At 41.1% G+C, this 18,900-nt stretch overlaps 2 protein-coding genes across 4 annotated transcripts in view; one reads left to right on the plus strand and one right to left on the minus strand.

Annotated features, from left to right (window-relative positions):
* The window catches only part of LOC4577943 (diencephalon/mesencephalon homeobox protein 1), a 94,975-nt gene that overhangs the window by 49,504 nt on the left and 26,571 nt on the right, over positions 1 to 18,900 (plus strand). Inside the window, exons 5-7 of the mRNA XM_061659494.1 lie at positions 8,187 to 8,306; positions 8,541 to 8,743; positions 14,264 to 14,476. Coding sequence (XP_061515478.1) covers positions 8,187 to 8,306; positions 8,541 to 8,743; positions 14,264 to 14,476 — 536 coding nt within the window. The remainder of the gene's footprint in view (positions 1 to 8,186; positions 8,307 to 8,540; positions 8,744 to 14,263; positions 14,477 to 18,900) is intronic.
* LOC133393661 (serine protease snake-like) lies at positions 10,275 to 12,498 on the minus strand. Of its 3 annotated transcripts, none has more exons than XM_061659490.1 (4): positions 12,026 to 12,498; positions 11,365 to 11,963; positions 10,590 to 11,302; positions 10,275 to 10,518 (listed from the first exon to the last, which is right to left on the minus strand). In XM_061659490.1, the coding sequence occupies exons 1-4, from the start codon at positions 12,412 to 12,414 to the stop codon at positions 10,339 to 10,341; spliced, it is 1,881 nt and encodes a 626-aa protein (XP_061515474.1). In that variant the 5' UTR covers positions 12,415 to 12,498; the 3' UTR covers positions 10,275 to 10,338. The 3 variants fall into 3 exon arrangements, with proteins under 3 accessions (XP_061515474.1, XP_061515476.1, XP_061515475.1); XM_061659492.1 differs by lacking the exon at positions 12,026 to 12,498 and having other exon boundaries at positions 10,276 to 10,518; positions 11,365 to 11,478; positions 11,675 to 11,749; XM_061659491.1 differs by lacking the exon at positions 10,275 to 10,518 and having other exon boundaries at positions 11,192 to 11,963; positions 12,026 to 12,273.

Raw genomic sequence — 18,900 nt, forward strand, 5'->3', positions numbered from 1 at the left:
TTGAATTAGAATTCCTGTGGACAACCTATTGGATTTCGGTTTATTTTATATTTAAATTGGGTTTGGATCTTTTTGTGCTTTATTTTTCTCTCTTTCTCTCGCTTTCTTTCTTTATATCTTTAACTTTCTATTTCTTTATCGCTCTCTTTCCCTCTCCTTCTCTTTATATCTCACTCTTTTTGTTTGTCTCACTCTATCTTTATTTTTATCTTATTTATATTATTTTTAGTTTTATTTTTATTTTTAGTCATATTCAGTTAGTCAAAATCTTAAAGATTTTATACTCTATTTTCATGTCTTTAAAAATCTCTTTATTGTGAATACCCAATGCTAAAAAAGTGCAAAAATGTAAAAAAAAAAACACATTTTACTAGTTTTATGATGATTCGATCGATGCGGTTTGATATTTTACTCAAAGTTTTTTATACGGCAAAGTAAATATCAAAGTATTCTATTTAATCATAAGTTAATGATTTTTAACTCTTCAATTTCTTTAACTTTTTGTTTTGCTACATTTATTTCATGTTCATTTTTCTGTTAAAATATTAAAAAAAAAATACAAAAAAATATAAGATACGTCCTTTATCTCCCATTTCCCCATTTTGCCCGCCACCAGACAAATGCATCTGGTACCCTCCGGAGATTTCCACTTACACCGGTGTCAAGTTACAAATTGTGCGCCGAGAATTAGTTTCGGTGTTCGGGTGAGAATGAACGGCAGCAAAAAAGAAAAAAAAAGAAAGCCAGAGCAAACCAACCACTCTTGGGCGCTGCTTTAAAGCTACCAACCACCGTGTAAGCACGTGTCCGAACATTGTCGCAATCCTAATTCAATTACCTTACCTCTCCGAAGCGATTGTAAAGAAGAGAACCGTTTTTGGGTTCTAAAGAAACTGCTGAGCAAACTGGCACACTTGACGTGAAAACGGTCACACAATTTATGACGGGTTATTATTATCATTATTGGGAGTATCGGTGTCTCGAAGACAACAAAAAAAAAGAAAGAAAGGATCCAATTTCAAAGCTGGTGGGAAAAACGGACTGACAAGTTGAAGTCTACGGGACGAGTGTCATTTGAAGAAGAAATGCGTAAAAATTGGCACGAAAAGAAAAGAAAAAATGTTTGCAAATTCGATATAAATGGCATTTTGACTTGAAATTGGAGACGGACGAAGGTAAGAAATTTTTATCTGACAGACACACGATTTATTGAATAATGTGGCATCAAGTGACAGCGTGTGGCCGATCCGACACGTGAGCCTAAGGGGTTCTTTCCCATCCAAATTGACAGTTGGTCTGATTGGATGGGTTCTGCAATGATAGGAAGATGTTTGAATTTATTTTATTTTTTCAATTATAGCCAATAGTTTATCTTTAATTCTCAATTATTAAAAAAATCATTTAAATACCAATCCAACCACAATTTGCACCAATCATCTTCGCTCCACAAGCATCAATTTGCCACCAGCGGGATATCAATAACAACCGCAACACACTGACAGACACACCTTCCCTTCAGTGCCCAAAATTATCATCTCGTTAGCAACAAACTGTGACAAAAATTGGCAAATTGTTCCTCCCTTATGAAAACTCCCATCCCCTCCACCCCCCCCAAAACCAGTTCATTCGGAACAATTGAATTATCATCTGCAGCATCTTCACCCTGTTTGCTGTAAATGCAAGTTATAGGTCCAATAAGATCTTCCTTTTCTCTCGATTTACTTACTTAGAATGTTCCTCACAAAAACCGGAGACACGCAAACACTCCGCTCGAGGATAATTATTATGTATTACTCGATTATTATTTTCATTATCCCCTCTCGGTGTTGGGATTCATCTGTACCGCTGTGTAGTACGGGGAACGGAATCATAAGATAAGGGGGAAAAATGTAGAAAAGTCCTTCCAGCAGGACGACACCAACAACCAAGGGCCCGAAACCAGCCGTGTTGGCTCTTGATTGCTGATTGTAAGTAATAATAGTTATTATTTTCGATTAAGCCCGGTAATGCCCCGAAACTGTCGACACCCGACAAATTGGCTCGAACTCTTTGGTGGTGGTGCAGGGACACTCCACTGTCGGGTGCTATCCTTGCCCGCGCGTCCGCGGACAATAGGATTATCGTTTTGATGATTCCGGGGATGTCGACATTCGGACGAGTTTCACCCTCCTTTTTGGTTGGTACAAACACTCGAACATTCGCGGTCACTGGTGGACGATTGGCCCGAAGGGAAGTTGGTGAAAGGGTTTGAAAGAAAAAAGCGGGTAACATGTGCACCATGTGTGATGTCATGATCCAGGCATCCCTGGCGGGTTTGGCGGGTTGTACGGGCTAAACAGGTTGAGAGCATTACTTCGTGCGCAGGGCGGCGGTCATGCCGGTCACGCCGAGAAGTCGTGGGACGAAACAAAAGGGGTTCAAATCTACATAATCTGTTTATGCACATATTACAGTTTGGTGCTTCCGTAAGCACCACGTGCTACTGCGAAAGATACGCTTCAAGCGAGCAGAAACCCTTTAGGGCAAGAGAATAGTTTCATTTTCTGTGTGTGTGTGTTGCTTCTGGGTGTTACCGTGTTATTTAGCTTGCCTGTTTGCTGCTTGTTTCGCGTTTTAAATCCTTCCCCCTTTGCGTCGTCTATCGGCGGTGTCGGCTGTGGCCAAGGGTTAAAGGGGGATGATGGTAGTTGTTTCCTTCTTCTTTTTTTCGGTGGCAGTCAACCGTTTCGATTTGCATTGATGGGTTTTTGGTTGGTATTGTGGTTTCCGGCGAAAATATGTTACGTTAAGCTGACGCGTATTTATTATGACAGAGAGGAAAATAAGGTGCATGGGTGTAATTGATCTGATTTGGTGAGGTTTTTGTACATTTTGTGTGAAAAACTAAGGTCTTTTAGAAATTATACTACGGATCGATACTACGAGAGTGTCCTAAAGAAGAACATCGTTTAACATGTTTTTGAGATGAACTTAAACAAGTTAGGTTGAAATTATGAACTGAAGCATTCAGCAATTGAAACAAAAGTGCATTCCAAACTAAGAAATCAATTTAAAAAAAATACTGTAAAGGTGTTACAATACATAAAAAGGACTGAAGCAATAAGTTGGTAATGTAAGCATTAAAACACTACAGTAAAGCTTGACAAAAACACTTAAATTTCAATATAACTGCAACACGAGACAACAATTTCAGTTAATCGGGGTATTTAGAATTCAACAAGATTTTGTTTGATATTTGACGGTTATATGTGACATACACAAAATTTACCTAGTATGATAATTTCTGCTCTAGAAGTGTAAAATGCTGTTTAAATCCGTGTTTTACAATGTACTTGATTTCCAAGCCAAAAACCGAAAGCTGAACAAAACAAAAAACTATTTTGTGATGCGTGATTCAATGTACGCAACTGTCAAAATCTGGTTTGAAGTATCACAACTGTCAAATAGGTATAATGTGTACAATCTGTTTATTATTTCCTCTGACAAGGGTTGAAAGTCCGAGTTTGTAGCGTAATTCGTAAAACTTTCCAATTAATTACGGGTTCGGCTTATTTTTTATTGTTTTTCTTTTTTCAAGAAATGAAATTTATTTCTCATGTATTTTAGAATTTATTTCAAGATTTAAAAATCGTTTCCCAAAATTATTAGAGTAAAAGTATGAAAATTGTTGGAATGATGCGTATAAATCATGAATTCAAAATTCGGGAAAAATAATTAAACAAAAACCCCTTGAGAAACAACCTTTAAACTATGGCCTTTTTTAATTGTTTTTCGTGCTTGATTCATGTTGTAAAGCTCAAAATGTAGGTTATATTTCTTTAAAAAAAATAAAATATATGCATACCATTATCAAATTTTTACAAAAATGTCAATTTAAAACAATTTACAGTCTAAACTCTTACACAAACACAATTCTATGCATCTTTGCTAATGCTTGTGTAAACAATTTTCCTTGCTTTCTTCCCTGGCAGTTTCAGTATTTACGATTCCCTTACAGTAACAGTTTCAATTCAATTTTATTCCTAAATTCAAACTCAAACACCTAAAAAACACACACACCAAAAAACCCCTTGAAAACAACCCACAACAGCACACTCAAAGTGTACCGAGCCGAAACGAAACCCTTATTCCCAAAAAACCCCGTGTAACGATAGGGTGAAAACCACCAACGCAAGCAAAAGTGTACAATCCTGGCCTGAAGAATTAGTTGGATCAAGTGCATTATTATGCCCTTTGATCCTTACCTCGCTGTTTGGTTTCGATCCTTTCTTCCCCCTAGAATCCTTCGTTTTCAAAAAAAAACCGGGAAAAACTACCTCATCGCCCGGTAGGATTACCGGCTCGTTAGGGAACCTCGTTGATGGGTGATTGAATTAGACACTATTTATTATCGTGTGTCGATGGGATATCATTGTGCGCGTGGAGCAGTGGGGGAGTTTCTCTATTTCCTTGGAAAGGCACGTTACAAAAAGTGAGCATGAAAATCCACAAAAATCCACTTCAACTAAATTCCGCCATAAACAACAAAAAAAAACTAGACGATGGATATTGGGAAGGTGCAAAAAGCAGGGGAGCAAACAAAAGGGCCAAAAACTCACTTTCCCACATTCACATTCCTCCAAAAAAGCGACGCTCAAAATCCACTTCGCAAATTGTTATTGATGATTCCGGATAAGTTAAACGAATCCTCCTCAACCTTTCCCCAAATATATCCCCCGCGTTTGATTACCGTGAAGGCTTGGAGGCTTGATAACGAAACCAATCCACCCTCGGTCGGCTGTTTGTGCCCGTCGCTCTTCGCGAAGCTTCGGGTTCTTCCTGCGCGACGCTAATCCGGGGCGGATGATGAGCTAGGATTCATTTTTCATGGCCGAAAATAATGCGAAATTAAGTTGCTTGCGCGCGGAAGCAAGGCAAATGTAATGCCTGTTTTGGTGGACGAGAAGACCCGCTCGAAACACGGTTGATCGAATTTTTCGTTATGCTAATTCCATCTCCACCAGCACGCCCTCGTGACGCGATGGCTGGAAATTGAAATTTCCACCAACATCGGTGGTGGGTCCTCCTTCGGAACCGTTACCTACAATTAATGTTGCAACAATAAATTTGCTGTGTGGAAACACAATTAACTGTGCTGGGTGGAAGATGAGCTGAACCGCGCCGCCATTGAGAGAAATTGAATTCTTAATTATAATTTCGCCAAAGTTTCGCAAACAGATTCGTCGTCGATTGGTGGGGCGAGGAGCTGGTTGCGGAGGAGCGCCGCGTGGCAGAGGATTTCGTAATGAAATCGTTCTTCGCTTTCGGGGAGCGGAATAATGGTATCTTCTTGGCAACTGAATTTATTCTTACTCCTCTTTCTCTCGCTCTCCCATGCCACTGTGTCGGTGGGTACGCGTGTGGGTATAAGTGTGGTGAAATTTGGCTCACTTGGCTTTTCCACTCAACCTTGCTCGGGCTCGGAAAAGCTTTCCAACGATGATTATGATGATGATGACGGTACTGAGTTGGATACATTTTCCTCCCGAAACCAACTCCTGACTGACTTTGTACACGTGTGTACATCCATGTCTGTGTGTCTGTCTGTTTAATAGAAGGCTGTACGGTATGGGCAAGGAAAATTCCTAACTATATTAATCCTATCTCTTCTCCTTTCTGGGTGGGAATGGGAAATTATTATCATTGCACAAAATTAGGATCCCTCCGAGGGATTGTGGCAATGTGATTCATTTGAATGATTTCATACAGCAGTTTGGGGCCATACATGGAGGGGGATGGGCATACATTTGAAACTTCCCGGCTGTGTTTTGTAATTGAGTTCCTAAACCCGGTAGTAAAATTACTGCCAGCGTTAGCCAGTAGTGGATACAATTCCCCAACGAAAAGGTGTTCAAAGTGAAAGTTGCTGCAAAAAAAAGAGTTCTACAACAGTTGAATATGAATATAAGTAAATGTAAGACAACATTTGCGCGTTAAGTGGCCATAGTGTCAGGGGTCTGTGATGAAAAATGCATTTAAAAAGGGCTCAAAATAATTGGATATTATTAAAACATATTTTTCTAAATTAAGTATTGATATTATTATGATTATTATGAAAAATGTTTTTATTAGCAAAATGATGTATTTGTCGTCAAAATTGATTTAAATTATAAATGTCATATACAATGTTACATTAACACTTAAAAAAAATTCAAATGTCATAACACAATATTATACTTTTGAAATAGATCATACCATATCCTTTAACATTAACATTAAGTTTAAAATTATCGGCTATTTTACCTTACTATACTTCGTTTTTATCTCTTTTGTTTCTGTTTTCCGCTCTGCAAGGTTATTTAAAAAAAAAATTACTAACTCTCAATCACTGAGTTTAATATTGAAAAATGTATCTATTTACTTAAACACATATATTACGATGCATAATACAATTCTTAATACAATTAAACGTAAAGACAATAGTTTTCAAAACGTGAATTTGTCATGCAAAATCATTTAAATGAAGTATTTTATTTGTTTGCCCTAAAGGCTGTACAAAATTAAGTTAATTTTAGCTAATTCTAACGCTAAACAAACGTCTAAAAAGACATCAGACGTACGTTACAAGCCAGACCTACATTTCAAATTGAAACAAAATGTTTTTACATCAAGAATAAATTTAATTGTCAAATGTAAACAGCAAACAATCGAAAGAACTTCGTTTTAAATACGAAAAGCTATCGTACTACCAAAAGAATCCAAAAAGAAGCATAACCCACCGTCTGATAAATTGCACCGAAAGTGGATCTTGACAACACGCGATAAAGAATCCGGGCCCATCTCTTCCGCCATGCTAAGGGGCGCACCCCGAGCGCCCGGTTCGGGTGAAATTTCATTTTATTGTTCTCCATTATTGCTGCGCAAGGTATGGAAAACAAAACAGCAGCAACAACAAAAAAACCCCAACCATTCGAAAATGCTACTCCTGCGCAAAACGCAAGGGCAAAATGTGATTGCAGCGAGCAAACGAAACGAAAGCACCTTGGGAGAGTGAGAGATAGAGTGGGAGAGGTGGTGGGTGGGAGGGAGGGAAGGGTGTAGAAATTGGGGAAAACTTATCCCCACTATAAGTTTTCGGGGCGCACTTCTTTTCGCTCACTCGGCAACACAGCAGGCGTGGAGAATAGAACAAACAAAAATAGAAGAAAATCTGCACACACTCACACACATATATACAAAGAACATAATGCACTACCACAGCACAACCACAAGTCGAAGACACAAGACGCCTTAAGGCGCATGTGCAGCGAAACAAAATGGAGAAGCAACCAACACCAACACAAAGGACAACGGTAGAATCCACCCGAGAAGGGAGTTCTTGTGGAATCGTTGCAAAAAAGCTTCACTTCTTCTTCTTCTTCTTCTTCTTCTTCTTCTTCTTCTTCTTCTTCTTCTTCTTCTTCTTATTTTTAACTGTGTTTTCTTGTTGGCGCTTGGAAAGACCCAGCCAACGGACTGGGAACGTAATTTGGCGCTCCCACTTTCCATGCACTTTCCTCCCGTGTAGCAACGAGCAATCGAGCAGCCATGGCTCACTAGATGACTCTGTGTGTATAACATTTCGAATTCAATCAGCCAATTTCGTTCACTTATTGCACGTTTTCGGCTTCGAGTTTTCGAGGGCTCCGCTTGATCGGCGGTAAGACTTGGGGGGAACACGCAACTCCCCTTTTTCCTCTCACCCTACCCATGTGGTGGGTAGACTTCATTTAGGACCTAAAGTGAATTGTGCTCCCCCGTGGCAAACCCGAAGGAGGGCCCTCCCACCAAGGCCGACGACGACGGCGGAGGACGAGCAGGAAGCTGAGGAATTCAATTTGGTTCGTTATTTAAGCTACTGATTTGGTAAAAGAGAGCAAACGGAATCAAGCCAGTAGGGAAGCATTTGGATTTTATTTCGAGAGCTCCCCTTTCTCCCGAAGCAAATGTTGATACGAGTGAAACGAGCGAACGAGTGCAAGATGAAGAGGCAGTGTGCTGCCAAAACTTGCCTCTAACAAGATATATGCTCACACACACACGCACACACACACAACGAGACCCACCAACGAGATCGACAGAGTGAGACGGAGCATCCAATTTGGCAACAAATCTAATTCCAATTCCGGCACGCGCTGTGCCTTCCTCTCTTCGGCTCTTGATTGCAGGTCTGGTTCCAGAACCGGCGGGCCAAATGGCGCAAGGCGGAGCGGCTGAAGGAGGAGCAGCGCAAGCGGGGCGGTAGCGGTGGGACCGACGGAACCGACTCCCAGCTGATGGGCGATAAGGTAAGACGATAAGGTGCCTAGCGAACTCAGCGCAGAGCAGCGTTTCCGGGTGTCGATGGAATTCTCTAAAGAGTTTGAAGGAAGAAAGGAAAAAAAACGGCATTCGTAAAGGGAGGGAGGTATCATCTTTGGGAATGTGTGCCAACACACGACAAAAGGGTGTATATTTGGCTTTGAGCCTTTCAACATACTTCATCTCTCTCTCACGCTCTCTTTCTCCCTCTCTCTTCACAGCTCGATACGGATAGCCGGGACTCTAGCCCGGATATTACCGGCGATGCAGACGATGACGATATGCGCAGCTCCAGTGTGCCCCCGATGAGCCCCCGGGTGGACTCGGAACCGGAGCGACCGGGGTCGTCCACCCAGCTCCATTCGGCCCACTCGCTGTCCCAATCCGCCTCGAACAGTGCCGGAACGCCGTCGCCCGGGTTGAAGTGAGTGAAATATGAGAGACATACTATTCATTGCTTGTGGTTGGTTGCTTGGGCCAGTTAGAAATGAGTTTTGATGCTTTGAGAAAGCTGAAACCGGAGATATAATCATGCACATCAAAACCTATATCGTACTAAGTTTATATGGCTAATTTTTTGTTTTTTTTTTTTTTTTTGTTTATCGTTATGACTTTGAGCCAAAGTTGTTGCCAATGTTTAATGTTCTTCTTCTTCAAAAATATTTTTATTTTAATATCTATATAAAGAGCTGATATCTAAACAATCACTTGAGAGGAAATGTCGCACAATAATGTAATGATCATTTAGAGTTTTTCGTGGTTTTTCGGTTTCGGAATTCTTGCAGATTTTTGAATGCTTTTCGAATTTTCGCCGCACGGTTTATTGACCATTTTGTCGCTTTCTTGGCATTGTATTAATATTTGCACAAACAAATGTTTTGAAAAGAAAAACCATTAGTGGATCACACTTAACGATACGCAGCTTGTTCCTCTATTTGGCGTAGCGATCTAGGCGCTAATGCCGATCTAAACAGCCATACGAAACTTATTATTATGTAGCAAGAAATCGTATAGTGAGTCCTTGCTACGGTATACCTTTGACACGCATCTTTTAAGTCGTGTGACAGCTTAAAATGACTTGTTATTTTCATTTCTTACTATCATTTCTTGATAAATGGGTTTAATAGTAGCAACCGATACATACTTTGCAATTTAAAAGACTTTATTCCCTAAACCATTCCTTTAAAGACAATGCTGAAGTAAGTTTCTTTCAGCTCAGCTTAGAAGGTCGTAAAATTTAGCTCAAGCTAAATTGTACCAAAATTTTTCCTTTCCTAGAAGCCATATGTATACACCAAGAGAAATCAAAAAGCCGCATTCATGGTACACGAGCCGTACTTTGCCGATCGCTGGCCTAGATGTTTGATGTATTGTTATCGCACCAAGGTCTACCCAGCAAGTGCATAATCATAACATGACAACACTGTTCCACATTTTTCTGTGCCCTCGTGTTAATGAATTACCAGTACAATAAACATAGAAAGAGAAGCGTGAGAGCGTGAGAAAGTAAGAGTGAGTTCCAGAAAGCTTATCAGACATTTGCATCGTAAGGAGCCGTGCATCGCACGTGAAATAAATCAGTCTTGGCCATGAGGCAATCAGTAGGAAGAACCAAACTGTCCTTCTCCAAACTGTGAAACTCCACCACGTCCCATCTAATTCATTACAATAGCTGGACTGTGCTTGAGAGCTGGGCTTTACATGAAACACAGCTAATTTTATCGAAATGGTTCACAAAGAACCCCCAATGCGAATTGTATTTTAATCACTTTATGTCACGATGTGTGTGATTATGTGAATTTAACGTCACGAAGACTATAGGTATCAATAACTGTTATCCTGCTTACGGGTAAATAGTTAGTCATTGAAAGCCAAGCCCAGGGGGAGCTTGACCGACGATGATCGTTGAGCCAAAGAAGAAGAAGACGAGAAAAGACGAGCTTCATTCTGAAAAACGACAATTGAATTGTTTTAGTTCAGCTATAGTATTTTACCTTTTATTATTCTGTTCAGACTACACTACATCCATAGCATCTCTTGCTGCGGTTTGTACATGATCTCCTCCAACCATTGTCGGTGAGGTGCCAAACTGGTGAAGATCACCTTACCTTCACAGCCCTGCGTCAAACTGGACACAATACCATGTACGATGTACTGTTCAGGGTCGGATTCTTTCTTTACTGGACCTCCATGGTCAATCTAGAAGTTTTAAGATTATACAAAAAAAAAGTTTGAATTACAACTACACAACCACAACGAACATTATTTACCTTGCATATTCCTGGCACTAGCGTAGCATCCTTACTGATGCAGCTAAGATCGTTGTAATCAACATTTTCTCCTACACTGCAATTATCGCCATTAACATAGTATTGTACCGATTTTCTGATGTACACATCACGTGCCTTTTCCACATAAGAAGCTCCTAGCAGAATGTTAGGAGTTCTCCAATCACCGTACACCGACCAGCTAAAATCGTTGTAATCAAAATTTTCTCCTAGAATGCAGTCTTCGCCTTCAACATAGTCTTGTACCAATTTCCTGGTGTATAAATCACGTGCTTTTTCCAGATAAGAAGCTCCTACCAGAATGTTAGGAGTTCTCCAATCACCGTGCACCGACTCCGACCATATACAAGCTGGATATATATCATCTAAATTAGCATACACTCGTAGCTTTATAACGGCAATATCAAAATACGGGGTGCCCTTTGTGAACCATGGATGAACAGTCACTGCTTCTATTGCAGCACGAGTGCTATCAGAGCTAAGGGCTACGTATCTTGGAGGTCCTTTACTGGAAGTTACACAGCTCGCCGATGTGATAACAAACTGGTAGTCAACCAGGAGTCCACCGCACTGATGGATGTCCGTTTCGTATTCCTGCCACAGCAGCCCAACGCGACTTTTTTTCCATTTCCTATCTATATTACCATACAAGGATGGGTACAGTTTGCGTTGGCAAACGTTCACTGCAGCACAGGCTGTGAGAAAATTGATACAATTGATGTCTTTTGAATTGATCTTATATCTACTACACACTCACCTTGGTAGCTAAGCGACTGATGTACTTCCTGCTCGATCCAATCCAGGTACGAGCTAACCCTGGTGTATACTCCCATTGACCCATTAGTGCAAGGAGTTCCAAACGAAACCACACCTAACACCATTGGGAAGATATTACCGAACAAATCGGTTCGATCCGTTTGCAGTGGGCCTCCCGAGTCGCCCTCACACGTGTCCATGGTTGCACTATGTGCACACAGTTGATCGTCACGCAAGCCTTCCGGCATTTCGCGTCGCATGGTTCGAAAACGTTCAGCACATATTGTCTTGTTTAGGGTCTGTAGTTTTACCTTCTGTAGGGTTGAGCTCAGGCTTCCTGCAAACTCCGTAGCACCAAAGCCCACCGCGTCCAGTACGCCTCCCGGATCGTTTGGTTCACGCCATAGACACGCAACACAAATAGCACTGTTTGGTTTAACGCACTCCTCGAGTTCAACAACGGCAATATCGTAGTACTTTCGCGACCATCGATACTGCGGATGTTTGATAAAGCGTGCGATTGGAATTTGTTGTGCGAACTTGTCATCTTTGAAGCTAGCAAGGTTTGTGTCTCCCAATCGTACTGTATTTGGAGGAATGCTTCAAAAAGAATAATTTCAATTCTAATAGAACTTAAAACCGATAACAGTAACTCCACTTACTTGTTTGGGTCAGCAGAACAATGAGCGGCTGTTAAAACAAACTTCCAAGTTATTAAACTGCCTCCACAAAGATAATCGATTTTTGGGTAGCCGTTGTAATACGTTCTTGTCCACCCGATCGCGGCCATGTGTTGAAACTCTCCTGTGAGAGCCGGAAACCCGCCGGATGCGGTTCGTTCAGTCCCACGTGTATACTGATTGTATGGGAAACGTTGCACACATTCTGCAATATTAAAAATCCAATGAGCCTCCCCAAAACTATGAAAATTAAAACAATATTCACCATCAAGGCTATTTCCAGGAGTGTATTCTAAAGGAGGATGACTTAAAAATACTGATCCCTGGGCTAAGCTTGCCAGCGATAGCAAGATTGGTAAGAAAAGGATCATCCTATCAACGTCGCTTCAATCTTCTCACGCTGAGCTATCTCACTGTACTGACGAGTTTCAGTCAGTTGATAAAGGCATATACGTGCTTGCTACTGGCAACTGGAAGAACCGGTAGGGGAACGCGGGGCCAAATGGTCGGGTAGGGTGAAATGATCACCTTCAAAATTGACAAATGTACACGCTGAAAAGTAGTTCTAACGATCCAAACGCATTAAATACATATAGTGTTTGTTGTACTCCAAAAAGAAGAAGATCGAAAACGCTAGCAACTCAATCAATTCAGTTGCTTTCATGAGTATTTTCATGAAATTAAGTAAAAGCTTACTTTAATACAGCGGACCGATTGAAAGCAGAGTAAGCAAGAGATTTTATTGAAATGTTTTTTTTATATTTAATTTTAATTTAATGTTGTCTACTTTTGCTTAACACAGTTAGTATATCGCAACTTCAATGCAATTGCATTTGATTAGTAATCACAAACAGCGAATAGTGAATCACTAGAAACCGAAAAGCAAAATAGTGCCTATGCTGAGAACAACTTAGCATTTGCATGCATCTGTAACGTGACCAAAGGTCTGTTTAGTGATGGAGTGAACGGTGATGGTCAGATATTCCAAAGAATCACCATTAAAATATAAAGCATAACATACTAAATTAAATGATCATTTAGTATCGATACTCTATTGCCCTAGTACAGTCTAAACTCACCGATTGAACTTTCACTAAGGTGAATCTTCAAGGGACCGTCTGCTTAGAGAAATATGTATGTATGTTAAACTAATGGAACTCGAGTTGTTGCTATGTAATATCCAAGAAACCACTGGAAAAACCTGACATCCTTTGACAAATATTTTTGTGAACTCTTGAACATATTGTCATTGAACTGTCAGATGTCCCCCACAATATCGCCCATCAAAAGCGATAAAAATCAACCTTCTAAATACATTATCCTTGGTTTTGTACGCAGTGTTTACATGATTTCAGCCTCCAACTGTCAAACTCCATACAAAAAACTGACTAGAATCGTGAAGGGCCCCAATATTGGTCAAAGGATGCCATGTTTTTGCCGTGTTTTTTTGGATACTTCATAGCAACACATTCATCAGTTTTACATACATACATACATACATACATACATATTTCTCTATGCCGACGGTCCCTTGAAGATAAACCCTAGGGAGATTTTACTGTAAATGTAGTGTAAATCATTAAGCAACGTAGTGTTTTATGTTTCGGTGTCTAAAACGCCACCTTTGGATGTTCGCGTTTACTCGATCAATAAACGAATTTAACGCGGAGGCGCAAGACGGTTACGGCACTCGACTGGGGTAGGTCAGTTTGAGAACATCTTCTTGCAAGAATACCTGACGAAACGGACGCAACGGCACAGTTAGATGTAGAAAGCTCATCCAAGCGAAGATAAAACAATTTCTAGTACATGTCTAAGGAAGATGCGTGCTCTTGCTGCTGAGGTAATTTTCATATGTTAAATATTCATTTATTTAATTGTCGAAGTAGCTAACACCTGGTCCGGCAATAAAGCCTTCAGGTCCTAGTTCAAAGTGCAAATCGTATGATATTGCCTTGGAAGCATAAGCGAATCAGATGACAGATAAACATGTAAAAATGTAAACATGAACGGATAAAAATTTGTAAATGTTCTAAGAAATTTATGAACAGCCGCAGGGTTTCCAAGGTGTTCTGCTTCCTCTGTTCTTTTTGTATGTGTGTGTATTTTTCCACAATTTTTATGCATTTCCTAGAAATGTTTGGATCATTTGTATTGATCTGAACAATTTGCATTGTAAAACTCTCTCTAATTAAAAAAAATCCATTTTTTGCATTCCAGGTTTGCTCAATACTCCGCCCCGAGCCCAGCCCCGTCCGTCTCGGCCGACTCACCGATCGAGGTCGGTGGCCCTATCTCCCTCACGACCACTTCCCGCACCCCGCCGAACGATTCACCGAACCAGACCGCTAGCAGCAGCTCAATTGCCGGCCTGTCAGCGGTCACCACCACGCCCAGCTTCAGCAGTCACATTTTCGGGAGCTTTGCAGAAAGGTAGGTTAATAATGCATTATTATCATATTTTAGTGCGATTTAAAATCGTCCTTCAAAAGGTCAAATTAAGTTGTTGGGTTCTCATACAACTCAACCGTACAAAACAAAATTCAATTGAACAAATCCTCAATTCTACGGCTATGAAAAGGAGGCGTACAGCCAAACTGCAAACACAAAATCATGAGAAAATATTCCACCACACGCCGCACGGGTTTTTGCCTTTTTGAATGTGTTTATTTGTTTATTCGATCGTTTTGTTTTGCCCTTCACAAAACCATTGTTCTGCACTCCCCCCCCTCGAAAAAGGCCTCCGACGGTGAAGCCTCCTTGTTTTCATCCAAGTAGCCCATCGTTTAATGTGCGCACGTGTCGCGAGAAGAAGCACAACACCATCCAGCGTCCGCCTACTTTGGTTGGGCTGTAAATCTTTCCCCACCCCATTCACGCTATGCAAAACAGATCGAATAATTAAGACATCGGCATCAGCAGCAACAACGTCATCATCATCATCATCATCATCGCCATTGCCACTGCCTTCCTGTGTGTGTATGTTACACATTCTGATAGCGAAAATACGTTACGACACGCGTAATTAAGCCAACCAACTCTCACTCACTTTGTCTCTCTTACCCTTCGGGCTGCCTTCCGGTTCCGGCGACCATGTGTGGTACAGTGCAGTGGTGCCTTTTCTTCTACCATCCCCGTCGGGAGATTTTTTTCCTAATGCAATTAAAGGACTTTCGCACAACCGTGTGTGTGTGCGTGAGGCACGTGCCGGCGCAAAATGTTCAGGCGCGCAATACGCGTAACGGCGTCGGAAGTCACCTCCTGCAATCAACCGGCAGGGAGCCCTCACTATTTGATGCAGTGGGAGAGGGTGCAGCGTAACAAAGCGACCCAGGACGACACTGGCACTGTGGCACGGCATGAGATTGGGCATAACATTTGCCAAATATTGCTGTTAATTGTCCGGGACCGTCAAAGCGGGAAGTTTGCAGTTTGTGCTGAGGTGGCGGGAGTGGCACTGGGCAAGATGCTTGACTTCTTTTATGATTGTACCCCTGAGGACGTGTACCGGTGTGACATTTAGATGATCCGCACAGGTCACCGGCACAGGACTGGAGTGGTGTCACCGGCGCACTGCGAGCGGGGATCAAAAGGAGGGGGAAAATGCTGGTCGTGAACCCGGTCGGTGACACTGGCCCTTTGACGCATTAAGGGATCAGCTTGCTTTGTTTGTTTGGTGGCGCTAGAAGGGTATTTTGCGATGTTTGTTGTAGCGTGAAGCTCAACAAAGAAAAATCCGGTTCGAAGGACCATTTAATGAGGTCGCTTGCGGAACGGTTTGGTAGCGTATCGAACAAACGCAAATTAATGGAAAATTCTAAAAAATTAATCATTTTTTTATTTTATCCTAATTATTTATAACATTCAGTTTCTGGAGTTCATAAAATAATCATTTTGAATTATGAATTTAAAAAAATAAAAACAAAACTCATTTATTCATTGTTAAAACACATTCCTTTAAAAAAAAACAATAAAAAAACCTTATCAACACAAAATCCATTTCTATGCTCTGAAGCATAGAATATGCCCAACAGCATTCCAAAAACACATAATGGAAATGGAAAGCAGTCTCCAAAAGACCGTATCGCTAAACAAAAAATAGCACGCTCGAAGACGAGACACTGGCACACTCCCCCCGGCCGCCAAAACAATTATTTACCTTGCGCTCAGCAAAAGCAATTTTCCGCAAATTTAATTTCCCCATACACCGAGCAATTAGGGCACAAAAATATTGAGCAAATAGGTTTAAAGCATTGGGAGCAGGTGAGGGAGAGAAAAAGCGATACTGAGAGAAAACTCGGATGGAAAAGTATCGTATCGGTTGGGAACACCGCACAAGGCACACTTGGATGGACGATGATGCGTTGCGTTGCTGCCGCTTAAACACACTCTTACGCAAGCATCATCGAACATTGAGCTTACGTGTGTGTATGTGTGTGTGTGTGTGTGTGTGTGTGTGTGTGAAAGAGAGGAAAATTTTGACAGCAATCCTCGGTGGAAAAGCCAATTCGGTGGAAATTCCTTTCCCGGGCCCTCTTCAGTCCAACGTTCCCAGACGGCATGAAGGCGCGGTGCGCCTTACCGACGTTGGTTCGTGCGTACTCACCCATACTGGGCGAGCCTGGAGCGGTGCTGCTGCTGCTGGATGGAGGATGAAAGTAAATAAATTGTGCCAATATTAACTTTGGAGATCGAGCGAAACTAACCTTAAACGGATCTCTACTGTCGAGAGCGAGCCGGGGGGGAGAAATTGGAATTGTTTCCCAAGGAGCAGCAATTTATCGCCTGTAACAATGGCGTCGTGCAAAGAACGTAGCCTAATTTTATGCCAACTTGCAGCTTGTTTATGTTTGCCTCGCTCACAAAACAAACAAAGGGACGAAATTGTTTTAGCACAACTTAGGCTGCCTTACCATTATTGCTCCTGAATCTCTCTCCGTCGAATCGACTTTACAACAAACCAATTTACTCCCAAAAAAACAAATTGATCCTTAAAATCAATTTAATATCAAAAACTTATTGAACTAAACCCACACGAGAAGCTTACAAAAAAGGCTTTCATCAATTTAGTTCCTAAATTCAATCAGCCCAATAAGGCAAATGACCGACGCTCCATGTACCATTGCTGCTGCTGCTGCTGTCCTTCATTTTATTATATTTTCCCTCGACCTCTCTCGACCTATAATCCTTTTTTGCGTCCGCACCGAGAGCCCTGAAAGCTTTTAAAAGTTTCGGGACAGTCAGACCACAGCCACACGCCCGCTATCGATCGGTTTTCATAGAAGAGAAATGGAGAGAAGAAGCCTTCTGGACCTCCAAGGAGACTCCTGCGTGGAGTGCAATTTGATTTAAGTAGATTTTGACAAGCGTAACGTAATATTCCTTTCTACCTTTTCTCCCAGGGTGAGTTGGAGTTTTTCTTTCGTCCATTCTTCTCTCCGCTTTTCCCTCTGGACCAACGGGAATGATTCTATTTATTTTCTTTTATTTCTTACGACTCATAAAAACTTGTGCATTTTCATATTTTCTTCTCCCTCGATTTCCGCTTCTTGTACCTTATTTCTTGAGCTTTCGTTTCCACATCGTGCAAGAGCGTTCGGGCAACAGTCGGCAGAGAAGCAGCACAAAGAACAACTGTCTGTTTGGGGATGGGTTTTAAACTTTTATGAAATTCAACCGCCCGCAACGAACCACAAACCACGTCCTGGTGGAAAGAAGAATGAGTCTGCGCGCCTTGCATTTGCAATTGCAGCAGACGGTCTTGGTCCGGGCCGAGGGCCATTGCTTTTCCCATTTCCCCCCCATTAAGCTCAAGCTCTATTCCACCCGAATTGCTAATTTGGCCGTAGAGATTGGTGGAGGAAAAGGCGAGCGAGCGAAGCTGTTGTGGGTATGTTTTCTTTCCACTCCAGACGTGACATTGCTTTGTTTGAAGCAGGTCGAAGACTTGCTGGTGGAAGAATGGAACGGATTTGTTAACATTTATTCTAGGAGACAGCCTGCATAATTCAGTGTTATGGGTTGTGGAGTAGATTTTGAGACAAAAAAAAACATAATTGAATAAAGAGAATATTATCGGGCATTGGTACCATTTTTTGGAGAATTAAGGTAAAATCCAAATAATAGTAAAAATATAAGAATAAAGAATAAAACACAAAAGCAATAAAACATATAAAACAGACAAAGTAACAACTTAAAAAAAACAGACTTATGAAACAGACAACATAACTTAAACAAAATAAAATATTATATAACAATTATAACAACATAAAAAAATAATATAAATTCCAAATACACTGAAAAACATAGAAAGATTTGCAAAAAATAATCAACTTAAACGAGCTAACAAGCATAACAAACAAATTAAAATAACAAAAGAAGACACAACAAATAGAAAAAAAGAATGAAACAAAACAATCAGTTCCTTAACGACGTTATTATCGTAAGCGATTCGTACCGAACGGAAGTAAACCATTCCGTCGACACAGGAAAAGGACACGATAAAAACCCCTCAAAGTGAAATTCACAATCACAAACACACAAAAGGAAGGCAAATAATTTCGTTTCAAATGCAGCCAAAGAGGGCGTTCGTTTGAAACAATTTAACGAAGAACCCTCACCTTACCCTCAGAACATGATAGATTTGAGGTTAAACGACGTTTCGGTCTTTAGTTCCCAAAATCCATTTCAAGCGACTACCGAGCTACGGACACGACTTTTGCTCTACACGAAACCGGAAGCCGGTGTCTGGATGCTGTCTCTCTCCTTCTCTCTCTCACACTCTCTATCTCTCTTTCAAAAAAGAAACAACCAAGATAGACCAAAATCCTAATGACATCAGCAGTTCTTACCATTTC

Source organism: Anopheles gambiae, chromosome 3 (assembly GCF_943734735.2).
Source record: "Anopheles gambiae chromosome 3, idAnoGambNW_F1_1, whole genome shotgun sequence".
Lineage (NCBI taxonomy): Eukaryota > Metazoa > Arthropoda > Insecta > Diptera > Culicidae > Anopheles > Anopheles gambiae.